This window comes from Sinocyclocheilus anshuiensis, unplaced genomic scaffold (assembly GCF_001515605.1).
Source record: "Sinocyclocheilus anshuiensis isolate Anshui unplaced genomic scaffold, SAMN03320099.WGS_v1.1 scaffold1409, whole genome shotgun sequence".
Classification (NCBI taxonomy): domain Eukaryota; kingdom Metazoa; phylum Chordata; class Actinopteri; order Cypriniformes; family Cyprinidae; genus Sinocyclocheilus; species Sinocyclocheilus anshuiensis.
In genome coordinates, this window is record NW_015549642.1 from 320,295 (window position 1) to 338,500 (window position 18,206).

The window sequence follows — 18,206 nt, forward strand, 5'->3', positions numbered from 1 at the left end:
TTTTATTTGTATATTTTCTTACTTTAGTTTTTTTAAATGGCTTTTTAGTGTTCATTTTTATCTCTATTTTAGTTTAGTTTAAGCTTTAGTAATTTTAGTGCTTTAGTAATTTGTTTCAGTTAGTTAACAGAAGGGTTATCATCATCAGCTAAAACAATAAACAATATCATTACTTGAAACAAATTAAATATTAACTAAAATAAAATATTAAGCTATTTTATTTCAGTTAGTTGGCAAGGCAACTCTTCTGATTATCATTCAGTTGACCATGAATTACTAACATAACTAAAACTAATAAATAAAAATGAATTAGACATTAGATTTTCTAATATTTATATTTTATTTTAGCTTTATTAAAAATGTTTAATTTTTAAAATTTCAGTTAAATGTGACATATCATGAAAATCTGACTTTTTCCGGTTGTAAGTGCTATAATCGGGTCCCCGGTGCATCTACCAACCCAGGAAACGTGAAAAAGATTAACCCAGTAACTTTGTTTTGGGAAGCCTTTTTCTGCAAGCGTCTGAAAAGACGAGCGTGTCAGATTTCGCTCCCTTGGTGACGTGGCAAAAGGATCTTATTATAATATCACCGCCCCTTAATCTGCACGTTTCCACTCACGGCACCGCCATTCTTGTTTTTGCAAGCCACAACGGTGTACCAGTTCTAACGTCATGGCAGAAACTAAGCATGCTGCTAACTGTTCTATCGTTAGCTGCACAGATGAGCACAGGACACTATTTAGAGTCCCAACCTCAGAGGAGACAAGACAGCAGTGGATTTATTTATTTACTGTATATTACGCTGTATATTACGGTCTAAGCGCAATAAGACATGAAAGAGAGCTTAGTTTAGAACTCACATGCTGTGACAGCCGCTTTCTGTGCGCGTGCTTCAGATGTGTGTGCTCAGAAAACCCTATATCAGAAGTTTGAACTGATATGGCTTTAAAACGCATGATTTCAGCGCGATAAGACATGATAATCTAAACTAAACAGATGTTTTTTTTTATCAGAGTATCTGACTTACAAGCTGTAAAGAAACAGCCCTATTTTGGAAAAGGGGGCGGGGAGCAGCAGCTCATTTGCATTTAAAGATACATGCACGAAAACAGCGTGTTTCTGGCTTCTCAGGCTGTTTTTGTAATGTTTTATTAAATGGGTATTTACCTCATATTAAAGTGGCTGTTTGTGTTGTCGCTTAGCAGTTGAACATGGCATAAAAAGCTAATGAATAAGCGTAGACTAGGTAGGTACAAGTCTTTTATTAACAATTGACAATGAAAATACCATACATTTTAGTTTATTTAAAAAAAAAAAAAAGGACAAAGCGAGCTGGATAAGAGCCCTTCACCCATGTAATAACTTAACGAGGGAAAAGACGGTGAATATCACCAGACTCATTTATAGTCTAGTGAGGGGAAAAAATAAAGGAAATTCTTACTATTTAAGCAGGATTTACAATAGAGATGGAGTGAGATATGTACAAGGAGCTGTCGATGCAACATTTTGATTGTTACAGCTGAATGATGAAATTTGGATCAAACGAAGTATTAGTGAGTGGAAAAGTAGCACATGTCAAATGACTAAAGTTGTACGCCTCTGCTGTCTGGATGCTAGAGGCTCAAAATGCACGAGATGCAGCTCAGGCGTCACTCTCCCCAGCAGTGGCACTCTGGACTTCCTCTTCCAGGATGGGCACAATGAGGTTGTCCTTAGACATGAGGTTGTACTTCATCACGAAACGAGTGAAGCGGTGACACAAGAAAGTCTCATTCTGTGGGAAAGAGATGATCTTTTCATAAAGTCTATTTGATGCTGTTCTCACTGTCTTTTTAGAAGTCTTAAGATGCCTCCTACTGACCACAGCAGGAAATGCTGCTTCGTTGCTTCGTCATGACCACTGTCATTATCAAGCTTAATATTCACTTGAAATTAAGTAATGACTCCAAAAACTCTGTGAGCTGCTTTCAAAGATGGGTAGCAATTCCTGATTACAATTGCTTTAAGCAGAAAAATACAGCACACAAATATTTGGTAAAATAGTTTTATTACCAAATAATTTTCATGACTAAAGTGTTTTCCTACTTTTCCAAGAGGTTCAGGATTGTGAAATGATGCCTAAATAGGCAGTTCAACAACTTGACAATAGGCAGTGCAGTAGAAGCAAAGCCGATACTCCGTTTTATGAAATGTGCTTATGAATTACATAAATTATCTTGCTTACCTCATACTTGTCAAAAATCTGGCGGTGGTGAAAGTAAGCATGGGAGAAAATCCTATAGATGCGACGGCAAACCGAGCCCAGTTTGGCCACAGATGATTCTTTAATGCTGACACTATATGGAAAGCAGCGAGAGGGTCAATGGTTACATAAACATCAACAGCCTGTTTACAGCTAGAAAGTCCTAGAAATGGACATAGTGATGCAGGAGTGCTCAAATCTGCTCATGGAGATCTTCCTTCATGTAGTTTAGATCAAACCTTCACCTGACACTAGTCAAGTTGATTTTCGAGCAGCGTTGGAACTAAACTCTGCAGACAGACATCTCTAAGAGAAGCACTAAACACACCTGCTTTAATGGATTAGATGTTCAATAACTCACCGGCTGGGAAAATACTTGTTGCTGTTGAGAAGACACGCAGCTCCATCGAGAGTGTGCCTTGTGTAGTCAATGGCAGGGCACTGTGAGCCACAGAAAACAAACAAATCAACATAAGACACAATCATCCATTTTTTTTGGCTTCTCTAATTCAGTCTGTTAAGAAATTAATTAGGGCTGCAACAACAAAAGGTTTGATCTAAACTAAACACAGAGGACACTCACCTCTTTGGGAGTTTTATGGGCAGCACACAGAAAGATCCACTGCTCAGTGGCAGTCATCTGGGTACACGTGTCAGGATGACACTCGTTCTATGGAGCACAGACATCACACATTGTATCGTCTTCATAAATAGAGAACTGTAAAGATTTGCAACAACTAAAACAACCTGGTGTTTGACAAGGAGACAAACGTTACTTTTAAATTAATAGTGCTGTACAGACTAGAGTTATTTGTGATGTAACAGTGTAAGAAAGATAATTACCTGCAGTTTAACTGCTAAGCCATTCAGCTCCAGACAGAACTGTCTATATGTATATACAAAACAAAATATTTATAATTTACTCAATTCAATAACTCCCAAGACACAGCAACAAAGAGCATCTGATAAACATTTTGTAGACCTACTTTATATTGTGTTAAACTACTATGTACTAACATTTAAATAAATAATTTGATACAATGTCATTACTGTGTTCATACATGTTTTATGTTGTATGTATATTTACAAAAACAGCATGTAATTACATCTATATTTAGACTGTTGACCATACCCCTTAACCTAACCATGCCACAAAACCACATCCCAGCTCAACAGCAGCAAAAGCATTTTGCAATACAACTTTAACACGAAGTACAATTTTTTTAAAATGCAAGTACATCGTTCTGAAAGACACCTAATATATAGTGGGACCTATTTTGTCATCAAAAACTATATACATTATTTTAACACTAGATGACGTTAAGGATGAAATGAAGGATCCGAGTTGACATTCAGACTAATAATATACCTGAGATGTTCATATTTCCAAACCCCCTCATCCTGTCCCTCTGGAGGCTCCATAATCTTCTCTATGTTGGAACAATCTGAGCGGATGTTCTGCTGAATATACTGAAAATGAAAAAAACGAAAAACAACTACCAATAACAACATAAAAAGCGGTCAAGAAGTGAAAATATATTAATCTTCAGCAAATAACTTCAGTCTGTTCCACATATAAAGTTACTTCACTGCTTAAAAAGACTTACTGACAACAACAAAAATCTTTTAGTGCATTTTTGTCACTTTTTGGAGCTTGACAGCCCATGGCCACTGCCTGGAAAACAGCACCTCTCAAAAATCTTCTTTTTGTGATACATTGAAGTAAGAAAAGCTCTCACCTGCTGCACTGCCAGTGTGCTGTCCATCTCTTCAAAAGACTCATCAGACCAGTTATAGAAGTCCTGTTGGATAAAACGAGACCATCGTTTTAACAACACTAGAATATTCCCTACTGTTCAACTACTGTTCAACTACTGTTAAGCAATTACTGTTGAGAGTACGTATGATACATATATTTTTATGTTAGTTCCTACGTTGTAACCATAGTTTGTATCTATAGTAAAAACCATGGTAAATTGTCCCAATGTTTACGTCAATTTCTTGATGTATTAATGATTGAAAATAGCAGTGTAAAATAGCTGAAAGCTGCATGACTCGGATATAAAATAGTATATTAAATTAATTGTTTTTTTAAATTTAAGAATTTAATGTATTTTTGGAGCTTGACAGCCCATGGCCACTGTCTGGAAAACAGCACCTCTCAAAAATCTTCTTTTTGTGATACATTGAAGTAAGAAAAGCTCTCACCTGTTGCACTGCCAGTGTGCTGTCCATCTCTTCAAAAGACTCATCAGACCAGTTATAGAAGTCCTGTTGGATAAAACGAGACCATCGTTTTAACAACACTAGAATATTCCCTACTGTTCAACTACTGTTCAACTACTGTTAAGCAATTACTGTTGAGAGTACGTATGATACATATATTTTTATGTTAGTTCCTACGTTGTAACCATAGTTTGTATCTATAGTAAAAACCATGGTAAATTGTCCCAATGTTTACGTCAATTTCTTGATGTATTAATGATTGAAAATAGCAGTGTAAAATAGCTGAAAGCTGCATGACTCGGATATAAAATAGTATATTAAATTAATTGTTTTTTTAAATTTAAGAATTTAATGTATTTGAGCATCAGCTCAGCAGTGATGTTCATCCGGGTACTTCCAGACGGCTGCTAGCTGACTTCTGCTCGCCAAATAACTCGATCATGAAAACCCGCCATTTCGGACACGTCCTGCCTCACAGTTCACTACATATACAAGTACTTTCAAAAAGGAAAATAAATCCTATTATGACCAATTAAATTGAACAGGATATTCAGCTAAAACCCTGCATTTGGGAATCATTAGTTTTCTCGGCTAACTGCTAGCTTAGCTCTTTAGCATTTCTGCGGCTTCCGCTTGCAGGAGAACAAATCTTTTTTTATGTAATTTTCCATTAGAATATACTCTACGAAAAGATTAAGTGAGATTGAGTTTAGAGAACGCTTTAAAGTGTTATTCGCTGTTAATTTTACCTTCGCCTTAGTGCCTGGTCTATTCCTCCTCAGAACAGCTGTGCCCTCCGCCATGACCATCTCGACAGATTTAGAGTTTGATTGACAGCGCGCCCCCAATGGACGAGTAGAGCTACTACAGGAAGAACTCAGATACAGTGACCAAATATTGGACAACAAATGAAGTCACAATTAACATGTATTAATATCATTGTATTACTGTATTTAAACTGTTTTAACTGACCTGGGGCCTGTTGTATTAACAGCCATTATGTTGATACTTAATACGAACTAGTCTGACCGACTAGCGGTTAGCCAAGGGATAATCAGCCTCACTTTTATTCTCAAATTTGAATCAAAGATTTTATGCAACTGATTTAAAAAAAAAAAAAAATGTTATGACCAGTCTTTAAAACAAAAACGGATGACTGTAATAAGCTGTTTATGCAGTTGGCCCCTGACCTGTGGGGAAACTCCAGGTGGCATCTCAAATGGCTTTCACTCCTTCCATCTAGCCACTCCAAAAAAACCTGACTAATGGAGTTCTGCAGGGATTATTAGCCATGAAGTTTTTTTTTTAAAGGACTCAAGGACCTTCTTGTACAAACACAAAGCCTTGGGTCCATTCATATTTATTTCTATTCCTACTCCTAAGTTATCAGACTCTGTTATCTGTAGTTATCTGTATTTTATTCCATTTCCTTCTGGCCGAAGGTATAGATTACCGATGTGCAGGAAGACTAACTACAGTAAAAGTTTTGTTCCTATATCTATACGTGCTTTAAACACAGGAAATCAGCCATCATCTTACACTCTTGCATTTGTTGTGATTTTTTTATTGTATTGTGATAAGTTCATATGTACCGTGCAGTTGTCTTTGTGTTAGATATGTACCCACTGTGAAAAATAATTTCCTCTCTGAAGACAAATCAATGATCTATTCTATGCATTTTTTTTATTTAAATGATAGCCACAGTAATCCAAAATTCAGTGTGCTACCAAATATTTGTTTTTCTTACATATATTCATTAATAATACTGTAGATATGCACCTACTGATTATTCTAAATCATGTCAAATAAGAAAAAGCCTCTTTTTTATATTTTAATCTTTTTTAATTAATAAAAATGTCATGGCAGTTGAAAAACACTTTTATTATATAATTGTGATAAAAAGGTCTAGGAGTCTGGTTACTTTCAGAAGGCACTGTATAATTATTTATATTATTATTAATACCTTCTGATCACATCCTGCAGCACATATTCATAACTCAAAGGAAATTATTCAGGGAATAAAAAGTTGTTCTGTAAAACACATTAATTTTCAACCCCTATAATTAGTTCACTAATTACTTCATAATCACAATTAAAACAAAAAAATCCATTATAAACTTCTAGAAAGTTTGAATTAAAGAACACAATTCATACTTGACCAAACACTAAAACGAACCATTCATGAATATGGAATATAAAGTAATTGCAATTCATTTTGTGTGTATCCTAATACACACAGTTTAGAGTCCATTTCCATGTTTCAGCATTCACATGTTCAATTCCAAACTGTTCCATGAAGCAAGATGAAACATCAACATCACTTTATTTTAAACAAAACTTGATCATACTTATTTACAATTGAGTGACATAGAAAAAACAAGAAAACAGACATGGAACAACCATTCTCTCTATGAACTCCTGATTGACACAGATGGTTGAACAAGCAGACTTCATTCTACATATTTGCCAAGAATATCTCCATCCCGGAACAGGAAATAGTCCTACAAAGGAAAATAAAAATATAAGAATGGCCATTGTAAAATCAAGTCACTATTATACAAATTATAAAAATGTACTTTGGTTACATATATATATATTAGACTTGTGCCGGTATTCGGTAATGCTATATATCACGGTAATGAATGTGCACGATATTGTTATCGTGGGCTCTTCTAAATACCGGTTAATTTATAGTAAGAAGTACATAATGAAAGAAGTAAAAACAAATCGATCATTTGATGATCTAATCATGGCAAAATGTTCTAACCTTATCATCAAGAATAACTTTAGTTCCTCCATACTCCGGCAGCAGAACTTTATCCCCAACATTGACACAGACAGGTGTTACTTTCCCATCCTAAAAAACAGACAGCATTTAAACTCTGAGGTACAGCCTCTATCTCACACACTGTAAAGAAATGCTTAAATCAGAAAGTGTAAAAAAAGCTACCTTGTTGGTGGATCCAGGACCCACGGCTAACACTGTAGCCTGCAGCACTTTGGCTTGAGACTTCTCTGGAATCATGATGCCTCCTTTTGTCACAGTCTCTGCAGCTAGCCGCTCTACCAACACGCGGTCGAACATGGGAAGAAATTTCCTGAAAGCCTGCTTTGGGGCAAAGGCATGCTTAGTACAGTGTAGAAATAATCAATGCATGTTTTGCAACACTACAAAGCAGCGTTCCAAATATTTACCACTAGGGGGCATTACAGACTAGCAAAGAGAAAATTATTTCATTTTTTTTGGTCTTCCTTCTCCTCTTCAGTTTTTGCTAAATTGTCCATCTATGATCAAAAGTGTTAAAATAATATTAATCAAACACTATTTTGGATACATTTACTTAAAATAAGCAGGCCTCTAAGTAATGCTTTTCTAAAATGCACTACTATACGTTCTTGACTTCAGTTGACCTCTTAAAATCTTTGGTTTACCTTCTACACATAATTTTAGGCTACTAAATTAGATAGATGCATACTTAAAACAGATACCTTGGAGAGAAAAAGCTCTGACTGTCACTTCACAAAGTTTCAAAGACTAGAGCAGCTGCTTGTCCAAGAACAGATATATATGTGTGTGTGTGTCCTTGAGTGAAGGTCATGTGTGAGGGAGAGTAGATGGGATAGGAGATGGTGAGGGTTCATGTGGGGGAGAAGAGAAGTTTGGAGGTTTTGTAAATGTTTACTATCCTTCTGAAGGACAAAAGGACAGGCAACATGATAACCCCCAAGGCTGAATGGTTAGGAATGTAGAAGATTCTAGAATAAATCAGTTGTGCATTTCGTCTGGCCTCATAATACATTTAAAGGCAATTCATAATTTGTCACACGTCTTTCGTTATTGTCTGGTAACCAATAAAGTATAAGCATTTTTAATTAATATGCTATGGTCATTTATCAAAAAGGTTAATACAGACAAATAAACTGTCAACCTTTCTTAAATAATATTTCATCTCTATGCCTCAATTTAACCGAAGACAAAAGAATCACAGTTACTGTACATCACAATGCACATGTGTTCGCATCCATTCAAAATGACCCGGAAGTTCATATCTTGCTGAAACGCTATTGGTTGTAATGATCTTGGAGCCTAGCAGAGTGTGACAACCTGAAGTTATGATAATGGAAATATGTTGAGTTTTCACATGCAAGATGTTACTGATACCTGCAATACAAATACATTCTACGCGTGAACAGAAATTATCATTCTACTGACTGACATATAAAATAAAATGGTATTTGTTGTAAAATAAATATACCACCTTTTAAACAATACTTGTCTATAAACCAACGACTTGATAAGATTTCATGAAAGCAAACGGAGTTACATGTGACATCACCAATCCTTCTCACAGCAAACCAGCCATTTTAAACCGTTCTCACAAACATTGCGTGTACTAAGTAACAAACTTAGCATCGCATCATTCTGTTATATTAGCTCAGAGCACGAATCCATTCCTAACCGTGACCTTGCCGCTGCAATAGATGGAGGGTTATAAAACATTGCGCTATCTCAGTCACACAAGTCAAATAATTATAGAAACAACTCACTCAGCTAGATAAATGAACATACGCGTCTTACCATTTTAGCTGATCTTTATGAAAAAGCGCGTCCGGCAGATCAGCATAAGACAGTCACACTGGACCACTTCACTCCTGCGATCCACGTGAAGAAATGTCTGGAAGGGCACTGCGCATGCGCCGAAAGGTAACGCTTACCGACCCCCGTCCCGCAATCTAGAATATTCCTCGATCGCCTAAAACGTTACATAAAGACATTTGAATATTTTTTTTACATGTTTCAAAGGCACTGTTAGTTTGGAAACCAAGTGTTTATATGCTTGACATAGCACTTAACGACTGTAATATTTTGAAGTATTATTTATGGGTTTCAGTGCATAGAACAGTTACAAGTTATTCAAACGTAACATATGGCGACAAAAATGCCAAATTAAAGTGGATTAAATAACAAAAGAAAGGTAGTGAAAAGCTACCTAAATAGGAACCTAAATAATAAAATAAATAATACTCACTATAAATACGAAATAAACAAGTATACAACATAAATACAAATATATTGACTTATATAAATTAATATGTTAGACTTTTAACAAAATAAAAAAAACTGTCAAACGCAATAATTTTTCTTGTTTCACAATCTTGACCTCTGACGTCTTTTTTCTCCAATAGAATCTGCGAAAATTCTCGAATTTGACGCCCCGGAACGAGCATAACAATCATTGAATGGGCTATTTTAATTTATTTTATTTATATGTTCCTTCAGTATAAACGAAATATGTTGAATGACATTTTAATCAAAAAAGCAAATGAAAGCATCTATGTATTTAAGAGCATAATGCGTATCAAAGGTTTGATTATAGTGGGTTATTCAGATGCCGGGGCGGAGGGAGGTTACCCGGATGAAGAACACATGTGAGTTCAGCGAAACTGCAGCAGCTCTAAAGCGGCTTCTCTTCTTATATCATTCAGTCTGCTGTACTGACGAACACGCGCATCCTTTCGTTTACCTCCAGATCACTCTGCAGTAAGTCAGTCATAGCATTCTCCTCATTTATAAAAGCCTATAAACATACTACACTGTATAACGCAATTTACTGGCCTGGTAATATAAAGATTAATGAGATCAAAGATGCAGATATGGAACGTAACATCATTTCGCAATGCTAGAACTGGTTTTGTGGAGTTGTAAGTAACATTGTGCACGTTTATTGTGTAATTAGCTGTCATTTAATCCTGCCGTATTCTAGAACTGTACTTTTATGGCAGATGCTGATGGTGTTCGTCAGAATAACTGGCATGAGAGCAACAAATATATTATGCATATCACATGCATTGCTTGGTAATTATATATCTGCTGCCTTGACTACTGCTTCATTAGCAAAATAATAAAGTTCAGTCTTAAGTGAAATGAAGTGGTGATTATAGCTTGCATGCTAACTATAACAAATTCTATGATAGTGAGGCCTAAGAATTTTACACATGTTATGTATGGAATATTTCATCGGTGTCAGGGCTACAATGGTTAGTTTTGCTGAAACAAAAGGAATACTCCGGGAACTTTGTAACTTGAAGGCATGGAGATGAAAGGGATCATTTCCGTCTGTGTCGTGACGCGGAGTGATTTTGACCTTGTGACGCCCTGAACACACGTGGGGTAGACGAGAGACCCACTATGACGCGTGTACTTTACATGATTAGTTCAGTTTCTTGTGATTATTACCTGTTATCCTTGCTTTTTAAAACTCGTCCCTTCTTTTTTATGGTTGATGATCTGGCTTTTCGAAACATTGTAGTAACTGTCCAGGCGAACCATGCCAATGATGATTATCTCCTCATATTTTCTAGAGCATGTTTTAACGGAAAGCTTTGATATATTTGACACAAAATATGATGAGGATAAGTTAATGAATGAATGAATCCGGCAAAGATTCAATAACGCTTTCAGGTACCAGCGGGGGCAAAGACTAATTTTTGGCATCCGGATTTGTTCTCATGTGACCTCGACACAAGACTTGAATTTTTTTTCAGTGGCTTGGGTGGGTGGGGGGTGGGTTGAGTATCATGCAGTTTGAATATAATGCATAAAATGTCTCTAATGCCTGGCAGATATCAGATTTCGACGACTATCAGGCATCAGCCAATCAAAAACGTCTCTCTGCCAACATCAACCAATGCCAATGCCACGGGATTTGGGCGGGGCTACCTGTTTGTCTAATCAGTTGTTCTCAACCTGGGAACCAGGAGGAAATTCCGAGGGTGCCTCAAGATGATTATTTTAAATGACAAAACAACTAAAAATAAATAGATTTTATTTCATCTTCCTATGGCTTTGGAAAACATGAATACATGAGAAAGCCTCATTCTTAAAGTGTGATTCCAGACTTCTAAAAGTCATGTAAATTAATAAAATCGTGTGGGCATTTTTTTTTTATAAAGAATATGTATTGTTTTTCTTGTCGTGCCAAACTCAAAAATATTTTCCAGGTAGAAGTTGAGTAAAAATATATTTTTTTAATCCTTATTCTTAATGCTTATCTAGTAAATCACAAAAAAACTGGATAAAGGGCCCTCGAAAATTGGGCCCCTGGTCTAAATGATTTGAGTGTTTCTGAAAAACCATCTTTATTTTTTTATTCTGATGAAGTAGAAATCACTTCTATCACGAATAACCTTTTTTTCTGAAAAAAAAAAAGTTCTGCTTCTACTCTTTTTCTCATAGAAATGCTGCGTTTACCCAGTGTGATGAAACAGATGAGGCCAGTGTGCAGGGCGCTGGCCCCACACCTGACCCGTGCGTATGCCAAGGACGTCAAGTTTGGAGCAGATGCCCGGGCACTGATGCTCCAGGGCGTTGACCTGCTGGCTGATGTTGTGGCCGTCACCATGGGACCAAAGGTATGCGGAGTTCAATGACTGTTCAGTTGCCAGGGGAACAGCTTATACGTTACTCCTCTTAAAGTCACATTTGTAATCATTAATGGCAGAAACAACTAGATTTGCCTCTCTCCTTCAGGGTCGCACCGTTATCATTGAACAGAGCTGGGGCAGCCCCAAAGTCACCAAAGATGGTGTCACAGTTGCCAAAAGTATCGACCTGAAGGATAGGTATAAGAACATTGGGGCCAAGCTGGTACAGGATGTGGCCAACAACACTAACGAGGAGGCTGGAGACGGCACCACAACCGCCACAGTTTTGGCCCGTACTGTTGCCAAGGAGGGATTTGACACCATCAGCAAAGGCGCCAACCCTGTGGAGATCCGTAGAGGAGTCATGATGGCAGTGGAAGAAATCATCAATGAACTCAAGAAACTCTCCAAGCCGGTCACAACACCAGAGGAAATTGCTCAGGTAAGAAGTGCCCTATAAAACGAGCACTAAATATGTTGTTTGTTTTTTTACTTTTTGCTTCTGTCAATCTTTCTTTGGTATAGGTGGCCACTATTTCTGCCAATGGAGACACTGAAGTTGGTACCATCATCTCCAATGCTATGAAGAAAGTGGGCCGCAAGGGTGTTATTACAGTGAAGGTAGGCTGCTACAGTAGAAGTAGTATTTAGTTCAGGTGGAATGATGGTTTGATCCTTAAAATACCTCACACTTGGGCTGTAATTCTTGTTTAAAGGATGGTAAAACCCTACATGATGAGCTTGAAATCATTGAGGGCATGAGGTTCGACCGTGGCTACATTTCTCCATACTTCATCAACACAGCTAAAGGTGTGTGTTTTGTATTAGAAGGTCATGTGTTTATACCAGTATTAATGCTGGAATGACAACAGCATATATCCTCTGTTTGCAGGCCAGAAGTGTGAGTTCCAGGATGCTTACTTGCTTCTGAGTGAGAAGAAGATCTCCAGTGTACAGAGCATCGTGCCAGCACTAGAAATTGCCAACCAGCATCGCAAGCCTCTGGTCATCATTGCTGAAGATGTGGACGGAGAGGCACTCAGCACTCTGGTCCTCAACAGGTTTGTCTCTAAAAACACCTTAGCACAACAACATGAAGTTCGCAAGAAATGCTTGGAATGGATAAATACGAAATAGAATAAGGTTTTATTAAACTGATTTCCAGAAATATATATTCTGAATATGGAATCTCCAAACAGCTTTCAGAATATTCGTCGGGTTTTTTTTTTGTAAGGGATGGTCCTTTTGAGGTTTAAGAATAGTCTTTTATTTAAAGATTCTGGGTTAAAGGTCAATGCTAAAACTCACCAACAGGTTGAAGGTTGGACTCCAGGTCGTTGCAGTCAAGTCTCCAGGATTCGGTGACAACAGGAAAAACCAGCTGCAGGATATGGCCATTTCCACTGGAGGCACGGTATGTGCCTAGGCTTTTGTCTTCATCTGAATTCATTACATTAATTAATAGCTCGCTTAAAATATCTCATTTATGTAATGTTTTAACATATTGTATTGTGGCATGTATCATCTCATGTGGTAGTTGCCATAGCCCATAATAACATCATAAAGTCTGTTAACAAACCTGATCTGTGTGTTTTCAGGTGTTTGGTGATGAGGCTGTGGGTCTGGCAATTGAGGATATCCAGATACATGACTTTGGCAGAGTCGGAGAGGTCATCGTGACAAAGGATGACACAATGCTCCTCAAAGGCCGCGGTGATCCAGCAGCCATTGAAAAGCATGTGAATGAGATCGCTGAACTGCTGGAGAGCACAAGCAGTGACTACGAGAAGGAGAAACTCAACGAGCGTCTGGCCAAGCTCTCTGATGGAGTGGCTGTGATTAAGGTATGAAAGCAGAAAGCGTGTAGCATCTTTTATTAGTATAATGTATACTTCATCATTATCCAAAATGATCATTCTCTTTATTAGGTTGGAGGAACAAGTGACGTTGAAGTGAATGAGAAGAAAGACCGTGTCACTGATGCACTGAACGCCACTCGAGCTGCTGTGGAGGAGGGAATCGTTCCTGGAGGAGGATGTGCCCTGCTACGCTGCATCCCAGCCCTGGACAACATCAAGCCAGCCAATAATGATCAAAAGATTGGTAAAGACTGAAGTGTTGGTCTCTTCCTCCAGATGACCTGTAAGAAATAACCCTGTTAACTTCTCAAAACTGACTGTTTTTTTGTTTTGTTTTTTGCTCTTAAAGGGATCGACATTATTCGCAGATCGCTTCGTATTCCTGCAGTGACTATTGCCAAGAATGCAGGAGTTGAGGGCTCTCTGGTGGTGGAGAAGATCTTGCAGAGCGCTCCAGAGATTGGATATGATGCTATGAATGGAGAATATGTCAACATGGTCGAAAGAGGCATTATTGACCCCACAAAGGTGTGTATATGTGATTCACAAACTTATCGGTTTAAATCAGTAATAAAGATGTCAAAGCGGTTTCTATTAATTAATATCTGACATATTACCATATTGGTCGACGTTATATACACTAACACTACTGTTCAAATTTTTGGAGTCAGTCTGATGTTTTTGCAAGAAATGTCTTATGTTTACCAAGGCTGCATTTATTACTTTATTATTTTTTTTTGTATATCAGAAATACAGAGGAGGTTGCATTTGTCAGTGGCATACGTCAGTGAGGCTGCCTCATTTAAGAAAAGCCTCATTACGCTGCAAAGTAAGAAAGACATTACAGTATTTTTCACCTCAAGAAGAATAACAGTCAGTTTTATTATTACTGCTTCAATGATGTATGCTGCTGATAAATGCGACCTCCGGAGGATGCAGCTATTGTGAAAAATTATTACAATTTAAAGTAACTGTCTTGTGTAATATTGAATTATTTTATATAATATTTATTCCTGTGATGGCGATGCAAAATTTTCAGCAGTCTTTAGTGTCACATGATCCTTCAGAAATCACTCTTAATATACAGTTGTGCATCTTAATATTTTTGTGACAATTGAATTCTTTGATTAATTGAAAGTTCAAAAGAACAGCATTTTGTAACATTTATAAATGTTTTAATGTCACTTTTGATCAGTTTAATGGCTCCTTGCTTAAAAGCATTAATTTCTTTAAAACAAAATTTTACTGACCTCAAACTTTATATATTTTTGTATTTCATTGTGATGCCTAATAGATTATAATGTAATTCTTTTGTGGCCTTTATATTGTTTTTAGTTTAGTTTTACTATTACTGTTACTTTTAACAAATTAAAATTAAAAAAATTAAAAATTTGGTATTCATCAGTTATTGGCTGTAAAATTAAAATAATTATTGACTTATCAGTATCAGCCAGAATTGTAATGTTGATGCATCCCTATCAAGAACTTAAAGGAACACTCCACTATTTTTGAAACTCCCCTAGAGTTAAACAGTTGAGTTTTACCATTTTCTAATCCATTCAGCCGATCTCCGGGTCTGGCGGTAGCACTTTTAGCTGTAGCTTAGCATAGATAATTGAATCTGATTAGACCGTTAGCATCTCGCTCAAAAATGACCAAAGGGTTTCGATATTTTTCCTATTTAAAACTTGACTCTTCTGTAGTTACATCGTGTACTAAGACCAACGGAAAATGAAAAGTTGCGATTTTCTAGGCCGATATGGCTAGGAACTATACTCTCATTCCGGCGTAATAATCAAGGAACTTTGCTGCCATACCATGGGTGCAGCAGGCGCAATGATATTACACAGCGCCTGAAAATAGGCCCCAGCACGCTCCCTGTGCAAGCTGGTGGTCACGTTGGTTATGTTGGCGGAAGTTAGCCTATTTTCAGGCGCTGCGTAATAGGCATGGGCGATAAAACGGTATCGGTATTTATCGACGGTACACCTTCTTCGATATCGATATAAAAATTTTCGATATAGTGCACGATATTGGAACGTGCTATGAGTGACACAGACAGCACACACAAATACGAACACATGCTGAATTGAGTGCTGTGCCTGCCAGTGATGAGGAGATTGTGAATAAAAAAAATTAATATTAGTCGAATTTAAATGAGCCTATTTTCAAAAATAGTGGAGTGTTCCTTTAATGCTCCTTATGTTGAGTAAGTTTATTGTCTTTGTCTCCCCCTGCAGGTCGTGAGGACTGCATTGCTAGATGCTGCAGGTGTTGCATCTCTGCTGGCTACTGCTGAAGCCGTTGTCACTGAGATACCAAAGGAGGAGAAGGACATGCCGGCTGGAGGAATGGGTGGAATGGGAGGCATGGGAGGCATGGGAGGTATGGGTGGCATGGGATTCTAAACTGATCTGCACTGACTTTAGTAAAAGGATTGAGGGCAGGGGACATGATTTGTCCCTCCCTTTTGACTTGGAAAAACATGCCGAAATTGAATGAAGGTGGTCTGATCTTGGAGCAAAAGAAATGGACCTTACAGTCTCCCATCCTTCTACCACTATGTCCAGTCTTATCTCTCTACTCATGGCTGAAGATGTCACCCTACTGCTTTAAAGACAGGTTCTTGATAATGTGACCAGAGAGAGTCTGTCTGCCTTCTGTTCTGTAACATTGTGCTCACCAACATCTAATGGGAAAGTGCATTTAACATATTGCATATTTTCATGTGTGTTGTACGAATGTCATTGTGCGTATAGCTGGTTTTGAATCAGACCATCTGCAGGGGCTTTAAAAGCCAGATGTTCAGGTTAAAGTTTGTCTTCATAAGCAAGGAAGTAGTAGGAACTTTGACCAGTTGTATCTTAAAAAAAAATGCACTTCAGTGATCAGTTCATTTTTTTTTTTTTTGTACACTGTTCATTGTTTCATATAAAAATAAACCCCTCATTTGAGGATTACACAACCGTGACGAAGCATGTACTTGTTTTGCCTTCAATTGTTACATTCATTTTTCTCACTGACTAGAAATATGTTGCTATAAGCTTAAAGAATTGTGTGATAATGTGTTCCAGGTTTCATTTCTTAAAGGGATGGTTCTCCTAAAAATAAAAACCTGCCATTTACTCACCCTTATGTTTTTTTAAACCTTTTTTTTTTCTTCTGTGGAACACTATATATTATATTTTGAAAACAACATTGGACCAACACTGAACAGCATTGGAGACATTTTTTTTTCAAAGTATCATATTGTGTGATGACAGGATTTTCATTTTTTTGGGTGAACTGTTCCTTTAAAATCTAGGGGTTGAACATCTTTTGGTCAAGACTAGAGTTTGGTAAGAATGTTGAGTGGAGGGATGGTTTTTACAACAGCCACACAAGTGTATGCCCAACAAAATATTGAATACAATTAGTGTGAAATTATTCTAAAGATGTAACTTTTGAGTAGTGGTACAGAATAGTGTTTAATGCTGAATGCTGTTCATTAAATTAATTACTTGTTTGTTTTTTGAAGCTACATTCTCTATGAATGTGCAACAATAATCATTCGACAAAGTTTTGTACAATTTATTCATTAATTCTGTATTTTTTATTTAATAAAATTCAGTGTTCACAAAGAAATTAGTTTCGTCCCATTGATGTCTTAGCCAATCAGTGGCTTTCTTAGGAAGACCTTATACTAAAAAATATTTGTATAAATCAACCTAAAACAGTGACAGATTATTGTAGTGATAGCTTGACTATGACTAATGACATTTATCGTTGTCACGTCTTATCATTAATTCGACAAAATGGCACTCACAACTAAGGCCGAGCCTTGATTTTTGAGAATTGATTGGATTGTGAAAAGTGGGCATTTCATACCAGACTACTCCTCTTGAAACATCAGCAGCCTCGGTAATGTCTGAAAAGGCCTTAGAATCATCGTAGAAGTTAAGTGAGTTACATTTAGATTATTACAAAGCCAAAAATTTGTTCCTTTATAATATGCACCAATACGACCAGGAACATGTTAAGAAATAGGTTGATTCTGATTTCATGTTGATCCTTGACTTGTTGACAATTAAGGTGATGTAATTCAGCAACACTTTATCGTTTAATTAATAAGTAAATGTTCACCTAAAAGTGATAGAGGCAACACTGTAGAGGCAACATTTGAGTTGCAAGCTACTGTGAAGGTGAAATTACCAGTGTATGACAAAAATGACTGGCTGCTCATCACGCAAAGATGTATGAAACATTAACTTATTTTTATGATACTTTTTTGTCCTTTTTGGAATCTGACAGCACATGGTCACAATGAATTGTTGTATCTAAAAGATCTGCTGACAATAAAGATGAAGAAAAAAAATGAGTGAATTTTCATCCATAGTTCATATACACTTCCTTTCAAAAGTTTGTGGTAAGTAAAAAAAAAAAAAAAATATATATATATATATATATATATAT

The 18,206-nt window shown here is 36.9% G+C and overlaps 3 protein-coding genes across 4 annotated transcripts; 1 reads left to right on the plus strand and 2 right to left on the minus strand.

Annotated features, from left to right (window-relative positions):
• Positions 1 to 1,249: 1,249 nt before the first annotated feature.
• Positions 1,250 to 5,335, minus strand: mob4 (MOB family member 4, phocein). Its single transcript, XM_016448995.1, has 8 exons — positions 5,220 to 5,335; positions 4,453 to 4,515; positions 3,614 to 3,714; positions 3,088 to 3,130; positions 2,828 to 2,914; positions 2,606 to 2,685; positions 2,227 to 2,338; positions 1,250 to 1,776 (listed from the first exon to the last, which is right to left on the minus strand). The coding sequence occupies exons 1-8, from the start codon at positions 5,277 to 5,279 to the stop codon at positions 1,645 to 1,647; spliced, it is 678 nt and encodes a 225-aa protein (XP_016304481.1). The 5' UTR covers positions 5,280 to 5,335; the 3' UTR covers positions 1,250 to 1,644.
• A 1,439-nt stretch (positions 5,336 to 6,774) lies between these two features.
• On the minus strand, positions 6,775 to 9,186 carry LOC107659897 (10 kDa heat shock protein, mitochondrial-like). 2 transcript variants are annotated; one of them, XM_016448998.1, is made up of 4 exons: positions 9,050 to 9,186; positions 7,421 to 7,576; positions 7,238 to 7,327; positions 6,775 to 6,971 (listed from the first exon to the last, which is right to left on the minus strand). In XM_016448998.1, exons 1-4 carry the CDS (start codon positions 9,050 to 9,052, stop codon positions 6,921 to 6,923), a joined length of 300 nt encoding a protein of 99 aa, XP_016304484.1. In that variant the 5' UTR covers positions 9,053 to 9,186; the 3' UTR covers positions 6,775 to 6,920. The 2 variants fall into 2 exon arrangements, with proteins under 2 accessions (XP_016304484.1, XP_016304482.1); XM_016448996.1 differs by having other exon boundaries at positions 7,421 to 7,579.
• A 673-nt stretch (positions 9,187 to 9,859) lies between these two features.
• On the plus strand, positions 9,860 to 16,719 carry LOC107659893 (60 kDa heat shock protein, mitochondrial-like). The gene is made up of 11 exons (XM_016448992.1): positions 9,860 to 10,012; positions 11,708 to 11,883; positions 12,002 to 12,337; positions 12,421 to 12,516; positions 12,612 to 12,705; positions 12,788 to 12,956; positions 13,210 to 13,309; positions 13,494 to 13,739; positions 13,824 to 13,998; positions 14,104 to 14,282; positions 15,995 to 16,719. The coding sequence occupies exons 2-11, from the start codon at positions 11,710 to 11,712 to the stop codon at positions 16,160 to 16,162; spliced, it is 1,737 nt and encodes a 578-aa protein (XP_016304478.1). The 5' UTR covers positions 9,860 to 10,012; positions 11,708 to 11,709; the 3' UTR covers positions 16,163 to 16,719.
• The last annotated feature ends 1,487 nt before the right edge of the window (positions 16,720 to 18,206 follow it).

Excerpts from the sequence above, each read along its gene's own strand:
- mob4 (XM_016448995.1), bottom strand. The coding sequence starts at position 5,279 with ATGGTCATGGCGGAGGGCACAGCTGTTCTGAGGAGGAATAGACCAGGC. Across the intron at positions 3,715-4,452 it reads GCACACTGGCAGTGCAACAG|TATATTCAGCAGAACATCCG; the intron begins GTGAGAGCTTTT and ends TTTCATTTTCAG. Across the intron at positions 2,339-2,605 it reads AACAAGTATTTTCCCAGCCG|TGTCAGCATTAAAGAATCAT; the intron begins GTGAGTTATTGA and ends CTTTCCATATAG.
- LOC107659893 (XM_016448992.1), top strand. The coding sequence starts at position 11,710 with ATGCTGCGTTTACCCAGTGTGATGAAACAGATGAGGCCAGTGTGCAGG. Across the intron at positions 12,338-12,420 it reads CACCAGAGGAAATTGCTCAG|GTGGCCACTATTTCTGCCAA; the intron begins GTAAGAAGTGCC and ends TCTTTGGTATAG. Across the intron at positions 13,999-14,103 it reads CAATAATGATCAAAAGATTG|GGATCGACATTATTCGCAGA; the intron begins GTAAAGACTGAA and ends TTGCTCTTAAAG.
- LOC107659897 (XM_016448996.1), bottom strand. Across the intron at positions 7,328-7,420 it reads GTCCTGGATCCACCAACAAG|GATGGGAAAGTAACACCTGT; the intron begins GTAGCTTTTTTT and ends TCTGTTTTTTAG. Across the intron at positions 6,972-7,237 it reads AAGTTATTCTTGATGATAAG|GACTATTTCCTGTTCCGGGA; the intron begins GTTAGAACATTT and ends TTTCCTTTGTAG.